Consider the following 20,491-nt stretch of genomic DNA (forward strand, 5'->3'; position numbering starts at 1 on the left):
AATCAGCAAAGCTATCAATTACAGGGAGCCATGCTGAGGGAAATAATGAACAGAAAATACAGAGTTAATTGGTTTCAAGCATGACGTCTCTGTGCTTCATGTCTGTACATGTGTGTTTTTGCATGCTGTTAGTGAAACTGTGGAGTTCCATGTGTGTGTGAGTCAGGGTGGCTGTGTATTTAGCATGTTGTCTGTAGTGTTTGTGTGTAAATGGCCTGTCCAGCCTTTCATAAGCGCCGTGTCTTTCCGGCTCTCTGACCTCGCCTTCCTCTGCTGAAATGAAGCAGCTGAATGTTGTTCTTAACTTGGGAGGGAAACATTAAGAGATTCTAATGTACTTAGTTAAAATGGATGTCTGACAGATGTTGCAGAGGTTCACAGCTGTCATTGGTTTGATTTGCCATCTGCTCAGCGGCATCCATAGCCAGTGGAAGCTAATGAAAATCAGTGTGTGAACTCTGATGTGGCTCTTAATGCATAAAGAAATTACCTGACATGATTAATTGTAGAAAAGCTTTCTGTCTAATTAAAACTGTTCCAAGAATGTGTGAATCTATACTTGGATAACTGCACTCCATTTAGTCTACAGACTATTTCTGTCTCTGCTTCGGTCTGCTATTTTTACCTGCATTACACAGCTTTTACACTGTAAGCACCCACTTCACCACCAGCAGATGGCAGCCCTGTACTAACGGAGCGTTTTGTGTTTCTTGCACAGCCGCAGACAAACAGCACGAGAAACAGCATAGTCACCAGTCCCAAAGGCAACATCCCCTCTGCTGCGCTGGTATGCAGCTCTGTGTCCGTCCGTCTGTCTGTCCAAACCACTCAATGAAACTTCTGAAATGCTGAGTGTGTTGGTGTGTGCGCGCGAAAGATGGACAGAGGGAGTTGTGTGTCTGGTTTTGGCAAGTGAATCTTTTTGGTACTATGTTTGTTCAGTTGTGATTTGCAGCTTTTAAAGAAGCAGCTCAACAATTTGGGTAATGCACTTATTCCATTTCTTGCCAAAAATATATTTTACAATATTGAGCCTGTCTTAACCCCTTTGAACTTGGAGCGCTTTCTGGGTGTGTTTTTTTATTTGCTCCAGTCACATTTTTACTTGCAGTGGGTTCATTTTTCACATTAACATGAAGTCCTCAACCTCTGCAAACAGCAAAACCATGACTAGAAGTCCTACTAAAATGTCTGTGTTGTATTACACAGTTATAATGTTAAAAACAAATTTAAAAAGGAAAGTTTTTTTCCTTTACTTTTCATTTTACAAAATTTGGAAAAGCCTGGAATCAACATGTTCATCTTTGTCCCCAATGTCTACATCCACTACCAGTACTACAAAATCAAATACTATTTATCCTTTTACAACCTTGACAATATTTTATAGTTAAAAAGGCTCAGTAATGTTCTAGAACAGCTTTCAACAAACAAACACACGCAGCGCGGTGAATGGGGACTGTTTTCAGCAGTGAATTGTGATGCAACATGTGTGACATCATCAACACCAAGACCCGTGTTTCTGGTTTCTACAGGGAGCTCTAACTTGAGCAAAGCACAAAGATCACATTCTGTGTCAGTCAGTCGCAAAGACGACCCAACCTTCATGTGGCGGATCAGTACTGGTGATCAGATGTGCATCTCCGGCTACCGTTAAGAGAGAAAACGGCTGTGGTGTGAAATGCGCAGTAATTATGCACAAGTGTTTTGCCAAAACAGTGCAATCATCGGTCCCCACTTGCCCTGCTCTCCAGATTTGGCTTAACAGAACCTACTCCTCTTCCTCATAGTGAAATTCAAGTCCACATGTTGCTGTTTAGACTTACTTTAGAAAATTTAGCACTCCGGGGACAGCTACAAGCATTGCAGAAGCGCTGGGAGCAGTTAACAGCCGTGATTATACTGCCCTTGGTATTCAAAATGAGCTGCCACATACATATATTTTGGGCTGCATGTGGATGTCCGTGGATTTATGCAGATGATGAGATTAAGTCATATTGACCCTCATGTACCTGTGGACATGAAAAGTATACTGTGAGTCACCCAATGTAGACTTCTGTTATAGGTCTCCTATTTCATGTAGCCTTCTCCTCCCATTCCTCTCTCTGTCTTTTACTGTTTTCCTTTTACTTTGGGGAAACGACAACCTTCAAGCAGCAGCTTAGATTTCAAGTTTTGCTAAAGAGTTTTAAGCCCTGCTTTTTTTTCTTGGTAAATTAGCCATTTAGTGAATTAGCCTGCATAAAAAATGCTCCTCCAAAGCAGTCCCTTCCCATTTTTTTTGCAGCAGCACTATCGCTACATCCAGGACTTTGCTCCACCCAAGATAACCGTGATTGCTTTAAAGAAATGCAAACAAGCCAGAGCATTATTTTCTTCTTTGGAATAGCAGGACATTCTTACACAACGCTATGGAGAGCTGTGCAGGTTTGACTACGAGGCAAGGTTACTGAAAGTAGAACACTTGCCTCCTGCTGCACAAGGAAACAACTTTGACAAGGATGGCGGTCATATTTAAATCACGTGGTTTTGGATTTTACATAGTCTGGAACCTTCTGACCACACGCTGTATAAGGATTTCGACAAAACACTTTGGGATTCATTCATTGTTAGTTTTGGTATTTTCACTGAGAATTTCATCAGATTTAACTTTCAAAAACTATGTTCAGTACTCAAGATGTCTGTGTGACCCACAGTACATGCCATACACTTGGGATGTCCCGATTTGACCTCAATGATCAGGATCAAGGCTGATCAAAGTATTTTTTTAAAGAGGAACTTCGTTTTTCTTCAACCTGGGGTCTGTTTTCATGTCATTTCATACATGTGAGTGATGGAGAAATGAATTTTCGACATAGCTCCAGTATTTAGCCAGGCAGGGAGCTTTGCAGCTCGGCTAGCGAAAAGTATGGGGCAACTTGCCCCCCCGGGTCAAAGTCAGCCCTAACGGGCTTTTTTTCCCACACTGACCTGCTCGGATAATCTCAACGAGTGTCCCACAACATACGAGAGATGAGAAGTGAACGAAAACCTCCACATTACTTGGCGATCGCTCTTTGTTGTGGTCTGTATCCAAATCTCAGGACGCTAGAAAGCAAATCTCGTTCCGAAATCACGCGATAGCTCACGCCAAAACCGGGGGGGCAAGTTGCCCCATACTTTTCGTTAGCTGAGCTGCGAAGCTGCCTGCCTGGCTAAATACTGGAGCTATGTCGAAAATTCATTTCTCCATCACTCACATGTATGAAATGACATATGAAACCAGACCCCAGGTTGAAAAAAAACGAAGTTCCCCTTTAAATCTCAAAGAACCCTGTGGTTCAAAGTCTAAATAAAGAATGAACTAAAATAAAACCAAACTTAGAGCCACTGAGGAGGAGGTAGAAAAATGACGGAAGAAGAAAACCCATTTTGCTTCATTTTGCAAGTTTAGATAAACATTATTGCTCCATAGATGCTGCCAGTTAATTAAGCCGTTAATATTTTCTCATTTCATTAGGTCAGCCACTGTAGCTATCCTTATTTTATTTTTTTATTTTTTGACCTGCGATGACCCTGATACACCTTCCTGAAGTACCTTACCAAAGTGAATATTGAAACAAATAGCAAAATGCTTTGCTGAAATAGTCCGATAAAATATAATCTCAGTCAATTATTATGTTCAAACTCAGTTCCCCGAAGTTCCCCTTTAATGATTGGTAGCAACAAAAACCTAAGTCCATTTCTTTGTTTACGTCCTCTGTCACACAGGTGTGAAAAGTTAGAGCACAATTTGTAGTAGAGCGTTTGATATGCAAATCTTTAATCATTTCCCTTATCAATAACCGCTAGCATTACCAATCAATAACTGATTAATTTATAATGCAAACTGAGCACAGTAAACATTTGTACTGTGCTGTTATTGTTGTTTCCAACAATCAACAGATGATTTGGGCTGCAAAGTCATATGACATGCACTATAGTTCAAAGGTTTGGGGTCACCCACACAATTTCATGTTTTACATGCACACTTTTATTCATGTGCAAACACAACTGCACAAGGGTTTTCTAATCACTAATTAGCCTTTCAGCACCATTAGCTAACACAATGTAGCATTAGAACACAGGAGTGATGGTTGCTGGAAATGTTCCTCTGTACCCCTATGTAGATATTCCATTAAAAATCAGCCGTTTCCAGCTAGAATAGTCATTTACCACATTAGCAATGTCTAGACTGTATTTCTGATTCATTTATTGCTGTCTACTTTAAAAAGAAAAAGGTTTTCTTTTAAAAATAAGGACATTTCTCAGTGACCCCAAACTTTTGAACAGTAGTCTAAATTACAGGTATATATTTTTTTGAATGTCATTGTTTGCATCCTTGTGTGTATGTCAATAAAATATAGCACTGCTGTCCTAGCGGACATCATCTATGAGCTCTGATTGGAGGACAATAACTGCCACAGAAGTCTTTGTCATGGTGGCCTGTTTTAAGCTAAATCTGAACAATTTGCTTGGCTTTCTAAAACAGAACTGACTGCAGGCTGAGTGACTGCCTCCTCGGTTCACTACAGTATTTATAAGTAAGAGCTACTACAGCTAATCTGCTATACATTTTTTAACTTGCATGTAGAGAACAAAGGTTTTCATAACCACCTATGAAACATGGATGCCGTAATTTCAATTGTCAGGCATACGTTAGATTGATTTGAATATGTTTAATATGCTTGAATTGTGTATTATTTCGGAAAATGGAAACTGATTGGTACTTGGTATTTGCAGACACTAAATATTAAATAACTCACATCAAGGACAAAAAAAAATTGTTTGGGACATCCCTATTATGTGTGGTTGGTTAATTTTTTCTGCACTAAAGTAACTGATGTGATGTGGAAGAGAGTTTAACAATCATTCATATTGATGGCTTCATTTTGAAACTCTTGCAATCATCCATTAACTCTTTCTTATCTTTGTCCCGATTTATTCGTGCCACTCTCATCCCACTCTTTACTGATCTTCCTCTCAAACTCTCATTTTGTCATCACAAAACCCTCCCCTGTCTATCCTCATTCACTCGCCCACCCACTTTCTCTTTTCTCTCCATTCTTCCTCCAGGAGCCTCAGACTACTGTTATCCATAATCCAGTAGATGGGACCAAGGTACATCCTCCTCCCCTCCCTCCATCTCTTCATTTCTTTTATTTCATCTGTCATCACTCCTATCTGTGTAGGCTAAGCTGTATTTCTGCAGGACTTTTGTATTTTGTTGGATATCTCTGTGCACCTTTTTGTGTATTTATGCATGAGTGAGTCGGGGAGAGTGTGCGCTGCAGCTGGTAGCCCTGTGAGGTGTTTCGTTGTCCTTTGATGCCCCTGTGTGTTCGGATAGATGGAGCTCAGCGGTCCTGAGTAAGGCCACTGTTCAGACTGTGTGTAACAGTGGTGGCTAACTGTTGTGTGCTGTACAGTCGTGTGCGTCCGTCCACGCTGAGGCAGCTCAATCCACACATGGGATTGTGCTGCAGAGTCACACGTTGTGCTTTGTATTTTTTGGCAAAATGGTGGCGTGAAGATGGAGCCGTGTTGTAGATTTGATGGCAGAAATTAGTGTGTGTGCATGCATTGGTGAATACATACGTCTCAGTGTGTGTGTTCTTGGTTTGCTGGCGATCAACAAGTTTGTTTCTGCACTTTGCAGGAGTCTTCTGACAGCAGCAACACTACTATCGAGGATGAAGATGTGAAAGGTAGGATCATTATCACACTAATACTGGGTCAGGCCTCCTTTTGCTCTGAAAACTCAGATTTTGGTGTCATGTGTCACAGAATTTATGCAGCTGATAGAGCAAATGTTTAACCCTCTGAACCCTTTTTTTTTGCTCCTGTCACATTTTTCTTCACTGTTTTCTCATTTAGTAGAAGTCTAGAGAACTGTAAGTCTAACAGTGTGTGTGTTTGACAGCACATTTGCTGAAAAAAAAGTTCCATTTGTCTTCAGGGGCACATATATCTGCAATACAGGTTCATTGCAAGTACCCAAGGGTGTAAGAAACTGTTAAACTAACTCCATCTCAAGCAGCTACAACCGTGAAATGCTGCCTCCATTGTAGTGGGTTCCACAGGGACGTTCAAAAAATAGACAAGAGTCTGGACTTCTGTTTCGTTAACTGCTTTAGTGAATACAAAGCGGACAGCAGCTTCACCTCATGGCACAGTATAACTTGCAACTAGCATAGACTAAACCTTTTTCCGCACCTGTATGCACTGATGACTCCCAAAATGCCTTACTTGAACCCAAGCATCATGGGTAATGGAGTCCCAAAGTTCGACTGACGCTATTTATGTGAATACTCAAAGTGCATTCTTATTTAACCTATTAATTTCTTACATTAACTAAGTTATGTGAGTAATCAACTCAGTAAATATACATAACTTTATTAAATAGTCACAACATCCATGTTAACCTTCATAAGTCTAAGCAGATTTAACTTCAACTTTATTATTTGTCACCTGAAGAGTGATTTGTTATGCAGTAGTTACACAAGCGTTCATAATAAACAAATAATGAAAACAATAAAAGTTATTTGAAGAAAAAAACATTAAAAAACACAATAATAGCATAAAATGCACAGTAAACCATCACACAAAACATAAAATAGACAGGGGCATTAGCAGCAAGCTAGGTCATTTAGTCAGGTGGAGTTCAGCTGCTTGGCCAAAACGCTTGGCTTTTTTTTAATACCACACAAATAAGACACTGTTTTCGCTAAAACCTAAAATCATAATGAAGGGAGAAGGGTAGCCATATAAAAAATTATGCTAAATGCTCATTAGCCCAGCTAGTAGAGTGACAATCATCTGTTGCCCTTTACTGTGATTCATATGATTTCATGTGGTTCAAAATGTTTTGTAATTAAAGAAGATTTTTACCAAATTAGGTCACTAACTGAAACGTGAACCTGTAAATTTGTTATTTGCAAATGTGTCATTTAATTGTTTTGATGTCTTTAGTTTTGTTCTGTCTTGTTAAAAGTAACAAAAATAATGAAAAGCTCTGGAATGAGTCGGTGCTGTATGTAAAACCCTTTTCTAGTCTGGACTTAGCAAGACTTCACTCTCAACACAAGTCTGGACTTCATGCAGTTTAACAGACAGACATGCACAAGTGACATACCAGTCATCTAAAGAAGTTTTTTTTGTGTTTTTTACCATTTCAGCACTAGTGTTTGTTCAAAAATATCATCACAAGCAAACAACACAGCTTGTCATACACAAAGGTCATTGAAAGGGCTTAACAGGCAAAGGTAATAAAAATAAAATAAAATACATGAAACAATACAGTTAATTCAAACGGTGCAGACAAATTGAATAACAATTCTATTTAGAATATATTTATAGAAAACTTAAAACTGACTGAAATGGTTGAAAAACAAGGAAATTAATACATCCGAAGTACACAATGAAATATTTAAAAAATGAAAGTGAATTTTAACAAATTTAATTAAAGTATTGGCAGTTAGGACCAGGCTTTAAAATGAAACTGATTACATAAAAGCAGTGAAATAAAGTGCAAAGTGCAAAAGCTGCTGCCTGCATCACAAAACCCCTGTCTCATTCACTTTGCTGTACAATTCCACAACTATTACACACTGAAATGTCCATAAAAATCTAACTTTTCACAAGCCAGAGTCTATAACAGGACTAATTATTGAGCTTCGTTAATATTATGTACAACCCAGGTTTTGACAAACATTAACAGGAGCAGAAGTTTAGTTTGCTGCTTCCAGCTGTTTGTAGTTTTTCTCTGAGTTTATTAAACACCTGCAGCATCAGACAGCAGCAGGACCCAAATGAGCATCTTTAAAGAGGAAAGCTGTGCACATTTACACACAACTTCATTAGTTACTTATAATTCTAAATAATCCCCTAAATGGACACAGGATTGATCAGGATCGAACAGCAGCTCACACTGTGAACTTTACTCCACATCAGACAGGTGAGCTGTCAGTGTGAGTCACAGTTTATCAGCTGCAGTTAAATCAGTTGTTAGACAGCACATTTAGTCTTTTGTCCATTAGTCCATTATCATGCATCATGTCACATGAAATTCTGTCCGATATGCCGTGAGTGGGAAATAACCTTGAACGGAAGGTAAAACATATATTGCAAACCCTGGTCAAATTAAACCCCAACACTGTCTGCACAACACTAAACTTATTTTAGAAACCACTGCTGTGCAGTTATAGTGAACTGGCCCTTTAAGTATCTGTGTGAATGAAAAGATTTACATTCTGTTTTTGCTATTTTACTGAACTGAAATGAACTGTGACTCACACTGACAGCTCACCTGTCTGATGTGGAGTAAAGTTCACAGTGTGAGCTGCTGTTAGATCCTGATCCATCCTGTCTCTATTTAGGGGATTATTTAGAATTATAAGTAACTAATGAAGTTGTGTGTAAATGTGCACAGCTTTCCTCTTTAAAGATGCTCATTTGGGTCCTGCTGCTGTCTGATGCTGCAGGTGTTTAATAAACTCAGATAAAAAACTACAAACAGCTGGAAGCAGCAAACTAAACTTCTGCTCCTGTTAATGTTTGCCCAAACCTGGGTTATATATATTAACAAGCTCAATAATTAGTCCATACACTACCGTTCAAAAGTTTGATGTCACTTAGAAATGTCTTTATTTTTTGAAAAAAAAATACAGCTTTTTTCAACAAAGATAACATTAAATGAATCAGACATACAGTGGAGACATTGTTAATGTGGTAAATGACTATTCTAGCTGGAAACGGCTGATTTGTTAATGAAATATCTACATAGAGGTACAGAGGAACATTTCCAGCAACCATCACTCCTGTGTTCTAGAGCTGTTTTAGATAATGGTGTTGAAAAGCTAATTGACCATTAGAAAACCCTTGTGAAATTATGCTAACACATGAATAAAGGTGTGAGTTTTCATGGAAAACAGGAAATTGTCTGGGTCCCCAAACACTTGAACAGTAGTGTGTATGAAGTGGGGAGACGTATCCACGATGGGTTATTCCATGAAAAATCAGAGCTTCCCACCCCATCTCCTCAGAATGAATTTTTATTTACAATGACTTTAGTACGTTTAATGAAGCCATGCTAAATTTGATCAGTTTCAGGCCACTGAAGTAAAACTTTGCACTTCATTAAATATACTAAATTTATTGTTCATGAAAAACCTGCTGATTCTGAGAGGGTCAGGTGTGAGGCACTGATTGACTTTAATGGAATGATGCTATGGTTGATTTTATACAGCATGAAACAGACATGTGGAATATAAATTAACAACACACACAGAAAGAGAGAGTGAGAGACTGAGAGGGAGAGGGAGGGAGTGAGAGGGACAATCGGAGCGAGCTAAGCCTTCCTCTCAGTGTTGGGAGGAAGCGAGGCTAGAAGGACACAGTAAATCTCATCTGAAGGGCTGGACAAGAATAGCGTGATGAGCTCAAGCAGCCTCACATGCAAACGACAGAAATGATGGATGGAGGTAGAGAGCCACGCAGCACCTCGACAGAGCAGGACAGGGTATTTTATTTAGGAGAAAGGTGGTTATGTAGGGGAGGACTTTAGTAGTGAAGTTATGTAGCATGGAAGAGATTTCACTGCGATGACTGAGAAGACTTACAATGAGTGACAAGCTCTTGGGTGAGTCTGAGCTGAGCTGTGTTCAACCTCTGACGTTTCTGAATGAGTATTTTAAAATGCAGTGAGTTGAGTTTTGCATCCATGCTTGTGCTGTGGCTTCACGGCGATCGTAACCTAGGATACACTGTGTTTCCTCTCTGCAGCCCGGAAACAGGAGATCATAAAGATCACAGAGCAGCTTATCGAAGCCGTCAACAATGGAGACTTCGAGGCTTACGCGTGAGTCCATCACTCATTCTTTCTTGTTCCATAAAAATCTTCAAACAGCTACAGGAAAAGTGCACTTTTGGCATTTAATGTGGGTATTAAAGCTCTCCATCAGCCACAGGGAACCATTAATCTGATTGACATGCAAATGTGTTGTATTAAAAGATTAAAGAGTAATTACAGTCATTGTTTTATCCTCTCCCCTCTCTCTCTACTCGCCATATAATTAAGAATAATGCCTGGCAGACTGACAGAGAGGGGAGGGCTGGATGAAGTGTGTCCACAGTCATGAAAGCCCATTTCCAGACAGAAATAATAAAAACAGATGAAAAACAAACGCACAGAACCCAAAACAGTACAACAAGAGGTCACAAGTTTGTGTCACAAAGTCAAGATTAAGTTGAGATCGTAAAACAGAAATGCAAAACTTAAATTTAAATCACAATTATACAAATTTGTGACATACCAAATCATATCTATACAAAATTTAGATTTTAATTGTAATTGTTTGCTAATTGTTTAAACAATGCCATACATTATATTTATTTTTTCAGGAGGTGTACAGAAGTGTACATACCAGTTTTAAAACCTGATTTGTATTTGAAACCATGATGTTGATTTGCAGGAAGATCTGTGACCCTGGCCTGACCTCGTTTGAGCCTGAGGGTCTGGGTAACCTGGTGGAGGGAATGGACTTCCACAGGTTTTACTTTGACAATCGTAAGACTGCACTTCAAACTGTTGTTGCTGTTTCTATTATTTACAACATCAACTATGCGTAGGTTAAATATTTACATCTTCACATCTTTCCTATCAGTCCTCTCAAAGAACAGCAAACCCATCCACACCACCATACTCAACCCTCACGTGCACATAATTGGAGACGACGCCGCCTGCATCGCCTACATCCGCCTGACGCAGTTTGTGGACGGACAGGGCCGTCCCCGCTCCAGCCAATCAGAAGAGACTAGGGTATGGCACCGCAGGGAGAGTCGGTGGCAGAACGTCCACTTCCACTGCTCAGGAGCTCCTGCTGCCCCGATGCAGGGTTGAGGTACAACGAACACAACGATCACCCTCACGACTGGCTGAATATGAATACATGTGCAGCAGCTCAGTGTTGGGACATTTCATATAATATCAGCTAAATCTGGAGAAGTTCCCAAATGACCCAAAAAAATCATCAGAGTTTTTGTACAGTAATTTATAGTGTAGTATAGTATAATATAGTATGGTGTAGTATAACATAGTGTAGCATGGCATTGCATAGCATAGCATACTATACTATAGGATAGTATTTTATAACATAGCATAGCATAGTATAATGTAATATAGCATAGCATAGTATATCGTAATAAAGCATAGTATAAAGTAATATAGCATAGTATAATGTAATATAGCATAGCAAAGTATAGCGTAATATAGCATAGCATAGTATAAAGTAATAAAGCATAGTATAAAGTAATATAGCATAGCATAGTATAACGCAATATAGCATAGCATAGTATAACGTAATATAGCATAGTATAACGTAATATAGTATAGCGTAATATAGCATAGTATGACGTAATATAGCATAGTATAAGGTAATATAGCATAGTATAGTATCCAGTTTCCAGTAATGTGAGGCTAAGCAGAAGGCCAGGTGAAGCATTATCTCCAGCATGTACAGTACCTACTGTCAAGCATGGTGGAGGCAGTATCATGGTTTGGGGATGCATGAGAGCTGCTGGTGTTGGTCATCTCACTGTCTGTGATGGCACAATGAACTCTGCCAAGTATTGTACCATTCTCCAAACCCACATGCTCCCTTGTGCATGTGCTCTGTTCCATTGAGGTCAAACTGAATGTTTCTACCAGATAATGCCCCTTGAACACATCCAGGCCCAGTAGAACTTAGCTGCAGGAGCACAGTATCCAGCTCTTAGTGGCCAGCTCAATCCCCAGACATGAGCCTCATTGAAAATCTGTGGTGGATTATCAAAAGGTCTGTTTCAAAGGATAAACTAAAGAATTCAGAAGAATTAAAAGCAGCAATCCAAGAAGAATGGGACATGATTACCCCTGAACAGTGTGAAAGGCTTGTGGGGAACATCCTAGCCAGGATTAGAGCTCTGCTGCTGCTAATAACAAGACTACCAAATATTAATTTGATAATGTGATGGTTTATTTATTTTTTGTACAGTTTTGAGCAAATTCCCTGTTACTTGATGACTTTGATACTGACAATGTTGAGAACTGACATATTGAAACTGTCAAGAAATAAGTTTTTTGTAAACAATCAACAATAATTGTTTGTGTCTGTCTAATGACAGCATGAGTCATCCAGGTAGTGGTTACATATGGATTTAGGAACTGATGGAACAACCAGCAGCTACACTAATCTGCAACACATTTTCTGACGTGCATGTAGAGAACACAGGTTTTCGCCATCTTTTGGAGCTTGTGGAGCCACAGTGCACTCTACCCTCTACACACATATCAGACAGACCTTCATAACATGATATACGACAACCTACAAAACATGAAGGAACAGGTTGGATACAGAAATGCATTTTTTTCTTAATGTACTGCAGAGCTGTTCGATTGTCAAGCATGTACACACGTGGACAAAATTGTTGGTACCCCTCAGTTAAAGAAGGAAAAACCCACAATTCTCACTGAAATCACTTGAAACTCACAAAAGTAACAATAAATAAAAATTTATTGAAAATTAAATAATCAAAATCAGCCATCACTTTTGAATTGTTGATTAACATAATTATTTAAAAAAACAAACTAATGAAATAGGGCTGGACAAAAATGATGGTACCCATAACTTAATATTTTGTTGCACAACCTTTTGAGGCAATCACTGCAATTAAACGATTTCTGTATTTGTCAATGAGCGTTCTGCAGCTGTCAACAGGTATTTTGGCCCACTCCTCATGAGCAAACAGCTCCAGTTGTCTCAGGTTTGATGGGTGTCTTCTCCAAATGGCATGTTTCAGCTCCTTCCACATATGTTCAATGGGATTCAGATCTGGGCTCATAGAAGGCCACTTTAGAATAGTCCAACGCTTTTCTCTCAGCCATTCTTGGGTGTTTTTGGCTGTGTGTTTTGGATCGTTGTCCTGTTGGAAGACCCATGACCTGCGACTGAGACCAAGCTTTCTGACACTAGGCAGCACATTTCTCTCCAGAATGCCTTGATAGTCTTCAGATTTCATCGTACCTTGCACACTTTCAAGACACCCTGTGCCAGATGCAGCAAAGCAGCCCCAAAACATTACTGAGCCTCCTCCATGTTTCACCGTAGGGACAGTGTTCTTTTCTTCGTATGCTTGGTTTTTGAGTCTATGAACATAGAGTTGATGTGCCTTACCAAAAAGCTCCAGTTTGGTCTCATCTGTCCAAAGGACATTCTCCCAGAAGCTTTGTGGCTTGTCAACATGCATTTTTGCAAATTCCAGTCTGGCTTTTTTATGAGTTTTTTTCAGCAGTGGTGTCCTCCTTGGTCGTCTCCCATGAAGTCCACTTTGGCTCAAACAACGACGAATGGTGCGATCTGACACTGATGTACCTTGGCCTTGGAGTTCACCTTTAATTTCTTTGGAGGTTGCTCTGGGCTCTTTGGATACAATTCCAACGATCCGTCTCTTCAATTTGTCATCAATTTTCCTCTTGCGGCCACGTCCAGGGAGGTTGGCTACTGTCCCGTGGGTCTTGAACTTCTGAATAATATGAGCCACTGTTGTCACAGGAACTTCAAGCTGTTTAGAGATGGTCTTATAGCCTTTACCTTTAAGATGTTTGGCTATAAATTTTTTTCGGATGTCCTGGGACAATTCTCTCCTTCGCTTTCTGTTGTCCATGTTCAGTGTGGTACACACCTTTTCACCAAACAGCAGGGTGACTACTTGTCTCCCTTTAAATAGGCAGACTGACTGATTATGAGTTTGGAAACACCTGTGATGTCAATTAAATGACACACCTGAGTTAATCATGTCACTCTGGTCAAATAGTTTTCAATCTTTTATAGAGGTACCATCATTTTTGTCCAGGCCTGTTTCATTAGTTTGTTTTTTTAAATAATTATGTTAATCAACAATTCAAAAGTAATGGCTGTTTTTGATTATTTAATTTTCAATAAATTTTTATTTATTGCTACTTTTGTGAGTTTCAAGTGATTTCAGTGAGAATTGTGGGTTTTTCCTTCTTTAACTGAGGGGTACCAACAATTTTGTCCACGTGTGTACATTACCGTTCAAAAGTTTGGGGTCAGTCAGGCAATTTCATGTTTTTTTATGAAAACTCACACTTTATTCATGTGCTAACATAACTGCACAAGGGTTTTCTAATCATCAATGAGCCTTTCAACACCATTAGCTAACACAATGTAGCATTAGAACACAGGAGTGATGGTTGCTGGAAATGTTCCTCTGTACCCCTATGGAGATGTTCGATTAAAAATCAGCCGTTTCCGGCTAGAATAGTCATTTACCACATTAACAATGTCTAGACTGTATTTCTCGTTCATTTAATGTTATCTTCATTGAAAAAAAATTGCTTTTCTTTCAAAAATAAGGATGTTTCTATGTGACAACAAATTTTTGACTAGTAGTGTACATGAGACGGATTTTATTCACTTTAATGCACTTTAATTGTGTATTCTCCGGGGAAATGGTATCATATTGGTATTTAGTATCAGAAAAAGCTAAATATTAATTGACTCAGTGGCGAAAAAAAGTTAATTGGGACTTCTTTAGCATCCCTTCAGGGGTGTGAATACGTGACTGTAACTCCTAATGGGCTTTCTGTTTCCAGTTAAGCTTTATTCTTTCTTTGCAGCTGTTGGAGGAGCAGAAAAGGAACGAGTGGATGATCCAGGAGACGGAACCGGCGCTGAGAGAGAGGCGCGGGTGGATGGAGGGTGGTCAAAAGGATTCTGGGATGGTGTCGTCCTGCCTCACTCGCTCACACTCACCTCGCTCTTCTCTCTCTGACTCCCATCGCCAAACCCTCACTACAGCAGAGGGAATATCAGCTACAGCAAGAAAACTCTTTTAGCCTGTGTCTCCTGTGTGGCTGCTGCAGCACATCTGGACACATCTGTCCTCCATCCTGTGCTGCACAGCCTCAGTGTGGCACCTCCCTGTCGAAGAGTCACCCTTTTACTTCTCCTTAAACATAACGTTATTGTTCCTTACTTCTAGTATTATTATGGCTGCAGTCTATCGTTGTGCTCTTTAAAGTGTACAGTATATTTATTACCCCTTCTACTCCTTTCTTCCTCTTCTTTTTTATGACGAGCATGACCTGTACTACTACCCGTGGCTGTTTTTCTGCACGACTAAGGCTGCCTGTGTGAAATGAACAAACTGCCCCACGTGTCTCACAGACAGAGACCAGCGGGTGTATTTAATTATGCATTTTGTTTTGTTGTTCAATGGAGCTTTTATTTATTTTTTTGTTGTTTTTACCTCTTTCTCTGGAGTGTAGTTGACCCCTGAACCGACGCCTCCGTGTGATGCTGGACCCCTCCGAGCCGCTCTGTGAGACAGTGAAAACCATGCAGCATGCTAAGATATTACTGTCGTTCTTAACTGATTCTCTATGTACTGAACCTTGCAAGTTAACTACTGAAATGGTTGAAATTATAGTATCCCGCTGTTCATGTAAATTTCCAGTTTTGTCGTGGTGACTTAACTACAATTATGCTGTAGACGGTATTTAATTGCATGATATTCCAGGTTAATACTTCGGTAAGTTGGGTGTTATCGTGCATTTTGTTGGTTTTTCTCTTTTTTTTGGACTGAACTGCTGGTGAGCTACAATCTGTTGCCTCTATTTTCTGGGCTTTGTCAGTGCATAAACTATTTTTGTGTTGATATGACAGTGTAGTATACGAGGATGCTGATGAGAATCATGACAGACTATGCCTTTTCAAGGAATAATTTAGGCTCCAGATCAGATTTAAAACAGTGCTTTACTGTTTCAAAGTCAAGACTTCAGTTGATCACTTTTATTTTTTTTAGATTCCAAAAAGACCTGACATTAAAAAAAATGTCAGAGCACTGGGTTGGGGTTTAGATTTTTTATTTGTTTTTGCATCTCAATATGAAACTTTTAAGACTTAAAGATGCTTTTTATGTTATAAATGCTAAACAAAGCATTGGTATCAGATACGTGCAGCCAAGATTTTAGAAACACTAAGGTCATAAGTCATACGACACTCTCAGTATGCCGGTATTGAAGGTAAATGTAATAAATTAAATACAGATGCCATGCCAGTAATACAGAGATGATGAATAATATAGCACCAGTAGCTGTCTGGATAGGCTGAAACATAAAAACAACATTCTCATACAGGTATGTAATCACAATATTGTCATTATCATGAATTATTTTAGCTTTCATGGTCATCTAGTGATTGATTGAATGATAAACTTTATTGTCCCTTTCAGAAAATTTGTCTTAGACAGCAGTGCTACTGGCTACAAGTGAATATCTGATATCGTGACAACCCTTGTTCAAAAGCATCTTAACAGCAAAAGTACTCTCATTTTATTTATTTACCTTAATTTTATTGTCTGTTTAGGCCTCTGTCCCAGTAAAACCACATATTTACCTATCTTTTTTCAGTTTTTTTTTTCCATTTTTCATGCATTCTAATAACTATCATTTAGCCAGTGAGAAGTAAGCTAGTTATATCAACCAACAGAAGAACCCTTAAAGATGCCAAGTCAAAACAATGACTTAACAAATATCTACTTGAGCTATGACAAAATGTTCGAATAAAGTTTTTTCAATCACCTCATACAAACTCAAGTTGCTTGTTCACAAAATCTAATTATTGGAAAGTAAATCAGAATTAGGAGTTACTAAGTCAGGACAGACTTTGTCACAATCATGAGGTATTCAGTTAAAATTATTGGAAATTATGCCAAAATTATAAATTAATATGTCAAGATTATGACATAGTAAGTCACAGTTATCTGAAAGTAAATCTGAACTAGAAAAGCACTCACAGAGTGCAGTACTTCACCAAGTCTGTATCATTTCCAAAAGATGAAATCTTTCAAAAATTTGTGGATCCAGACTATAGGCCACACCACTGCCAAAATCCAATCAATTGGTCCTTGTGTCATTTCTGACTTTCCCTGAAAATTTTGTCAAATTCCGTTATTCTGTTTTTGAGTAATGTTGCGAACAGAGACAGACAGACAGACAGACCAACAGCAATCATCACATAACTCTGCTGAGGCTCTGCCTCCATGGTGGAGTAACTAGGAGTTACTAAGTCAGTCATGATATAGTTGATCACATCTGAATTGTCGTTGCCAATTGTTGGATTTTTAGTTGGAAATTTCAAAAACAGGGCTTAGGGATTTAACAAGTTAATCAACAGTTTCCTTAGAAAACAGTGTTAAACGCACATTACTACAAGAAGGATTTTTTTAATATTTCGTAAAACATCTATGTGTGATATGAAAAATTGGAGATGCAGGGTGTTGGCTAAACAATGACTCTGCAAAAGTCTGCTAAGAAAACAAACATGTTTTATTTAGTGTATTTAGGTATAAAAAATTACTGAAATTAACCAGTAATGTATTCACTTACAGCAAACAGAATGTAAACACCTCCAGAAAAATACTCAGGACGTGACCTCAGTGTCTTTAAAGTTCGCTGCTGCCCTGAGTAGTGTAACCTCTCCTCAGCTGAGAACTGCAACTGCAGGGTTTGAAACGCAAATATCAGAGCTGACTTTTGCACTTGGAGTCTGAGAAAATTTAAAAAAAAAAAACGAATACATATGATCGTCTCAGGCCTTAGGCCGCTTCATTTCAATCAGCTTTCACAGTTTTTCTGATTGCTGTGGCTCAATTTTTTTCAACAGTGTGCAAAACAGAAATGCTACAGCTCCAATGCAGCACACAACATATAATGAACAAAATTTTGATGTTTGATTCCTAATTTAAGTCATTTTGAATCAAAAATCTGCCTCTTTAACGTGAGTGTTTGCTCCTTTCCTCTATTTCATTCGTATCAGTCACACAAAACTCTCTGTCTACTTGTGATGGATATCTTGTTACTACTTTCTGTCATTGTAAACACTTCATCTGCAAATTAGAATGATAGTAACTTGCAACATTGCAAAAACTCACCAGTTAAACAGACTTGGCTGTCAGTTAAACAGAAAAAAGTGATCATAAAAGCTTTGCAGAAATCTAATTTAAAAACAGTAGCAGTAAAATCACAGAGAAACAATAAGTAAAAACAGAGAAGGTACTAAGGAACTAAGTAGAACTGCTGTTTGTCTTTTGAATCCATTGACATAGATATTTAGAAGCCATGTCTGTCCAATCAAACCTTACATATCTCCATCAATTTAAAGTGTAATTGTGGAAAAATAACAGGCAATTTCTATACATTTGAATTGTATGACCATATTGACAAAGTAGTAAGCACTTACGCTTGAATAAATAAGAAATACTTCTTAACTCATGTTACTATGGTTAGTTTTGCATGTCAACAAACAGCAGAATTAAAGTATATAGACATAAAACCTGTTAAGACTGGGGAAATTAATTTTGAATAAAAGTTTTTTTTTAAAGAAGTACACATTCTAAGAAAAGGGAAAAAGGATATAAATTTGAGTGTTTTGCATTTTGTGTGTAAGGATGGGATTTTGTGACTGAAGGTGGGAAGTTAGCGAGTCAGTTGAGTTCTTTTGCAGATTAAAACTGGGCCAGAGTAGTCGTAAAACAGTCAAATTACATTAACAAACACGAGGAAGTGAATTATTAGTACACACACTTTGTAGGTTGTGTACTTTTTAAAACCTTCAAATAGGGCATTAGGTTAGAAGCATGAGTCCTCCTTCCCGTCCAGGCCAAACACTAATAGTACCAGTCCTTTAATCAGATTAGCGCTCACTCAGTCACCGTCCTGTTTGGAAACCGCTCCTTCTTCCATTAATTAGTATTTGGCCGGTGTGTAATGTTTAAGATGCGACTGAAAAGGCTGTTTGAGCTGACGTGAAGGAGCCCCATCATTTCTTTTCCTCTGTTCAGGTGAGCGATCAGACATGACTGCTGTATGTAAAATGAAGCTTTTTTGTTTTGTTTGTATTTTTTTATTTATTATACTTCTACTGACGATGATGATTATCAATATTACAATGTGATCAGATGTAATCAGTGTGTGAACCAATAAACTGACAATGCAGAGTGCACCTTACTCCCATCTCTGATCTCAGCGCTGTTTTGGTCTCATATTTGCTTGTTGCTGCTTATCATCCAGAGGACAGAGTTTAACTGAGGTGAATAGAAACTGTAGAAACACATCAGGGACTAAAGAAGGCTAAAGTGAAATTTTGAGGTAGTGGCATTACTTGATGTGTGTTGTCTCAGCAGGGATATCATTGAGTCAAGTCAGCTTTATTTACTTACATAGCACATTTGAAAACAACCAAGATTGACCAAAGTGCTTTACAAGTTTAAAATAGATACAAAACATAATCTGTGAGGAAACAAACTGCATCCAGCCACCAGAAAAGGCTCTGTTTTCTCAGTCTGGATAGGAACTTTAAGGAAAATCTGATTGGCTGACCTCAGCGATGAAACTAGAGCATCAACATGTAAAAGCTCAGATAAATAAAAAGGTGACAACTCATTCCAGGAGAAATCCTATTGATATTAACAACTTTATTTAGGAAGGACGTCCTGGCCAAGATAGGCAGCAGCAAATACAACACACAGTTACAAAATTATACAGTTTAAACTCTAATAAGGCACTAGCAAGAAAACAAATAAAAGATTGCATTTACAAGCAAATTATGACAAATAATTGCATGTTGTAGAGTTGGCCTCAAGAACTCGCAGATTGGATTAAAAAACGCTCAGTGAGATGAACTTGGTTAGTTTCCAGGTTTTCTGCAACATATTCCATGTAAAAGGTGCAAAGCAAACAGAAGCTTATTTTCCCCAATTCAGTATGGCCATATGGAACAGAAAGCAACAAATGATCTTGTGAATGGAGAGAGTAAAGATCAGTCCTTTTCTGTGCAGTTAAGGCGGAAATGTAGGTGGGCAGTAGTCCAAGTATTGCTTTGTATATGAAAGTGTACCAATGACACATTCTTCTGGTGGCCAAAGATGGCCTTCCCACCCCAGAGGAGAACTTACAGTGGTGCGTCGACACTTGGCAATTTGTAATAAACCTCAAAGAAGCATGGTAAACAGTGTCAACCATTCGAACGCATTGACTTAAATCCAGATTTAAATCCAATAAAATAGTGTACTTTTGCAGTCAAACATTGTAAAAGGATGAATTATCACTTCTATAAGTACAGATATTTAATGTGGATTTTATTCATTATTATGTTTTATTTATCAAAAGGAATGACAATAAATTAATCAAAAAAATAATTATAATTAAAAACCATTAAAAATAAATCAACATTTATACATTTTCAAATTAAGAGTTTATTCAATGTAAATGATTGATAAAGCAAATTAAAATAAAATGAACTGTTAGAGGATTTTAATGAAAGCTTACATATTTTACAAAGCTGAAATCAACTTGTCTTAATTTTGCATTTTTATTCTTAGACCGTTACACAACTTATCAACATGAGTTCATAAA

The 20,491-nt window shown here is 38.3% G+C and overlaps 1 protein-coding gene across 4 annotated transcripts in view; it reads left to right on the top strand.

Annotated features, from left to right (window-relative positions):
• LOC110961414 (calcium/calmodulin-dependent protein kinase type II subunit beta) overlaps positions 1-19,084 on the top strand; it is a 70,112-nt gene extending 51,028 nt beyond the window's left edge. For 2 of the 4 annotated variants that reach the window (XM_022209024.2, XM_022209023.2), the window contains exons 15-21: positions 719-787; positions 5,092-5,136; positions 5,675-5,723; positions 9,799-9,874; positions 10,488-10,582; positions 10,680-10,916; positions 14,693-19,084. In XM_022209024.2, the coding sequence (XP_022064716.1) occupies positions 719-787; positions 5,092-5,136; positions 5,675-5,723; positions 9,799-9,874; positions 10,488-10,582; positions 10,680-10,915 (570 nt within the window). In that variant the 3' untranslated portion in view covers position 10,916; positions 14,693-19,084. The remainder of the gene's footprint in view (positions 1-718; positions 788-5,091; positions 5,137-5,674; positions 5,724-9,798; positions 9,875-10,487; positions 10,583-10,679; positions 10,917-14,692) is intronic. The other 2 variants (XM_022209025.2, XM_051938765.1) reach the window with 2 other exon arrangements.
• The last annotated feature ends 1,407 nt before the right edge of the window (positions 19,085-20,491 follow it).

This window comes from Acanthochromis polyacanthus, chromosome 18, assembly GCF_021347895.1.
Source record: "Acanthochromis polyacanthus isolate Apoly-LR-REF ecotype Palm Island chromosome 18, KAUST_Apoly_ChrSc, whole genome shotgun sequence".
NCBI classification, from domain to species: domain Eukaryota; kingdom Metazoa; phylum Chordata; class Actinopteri; family Pomacentridae; genus Acanthochromis; species Acanthochromis polyacanthus.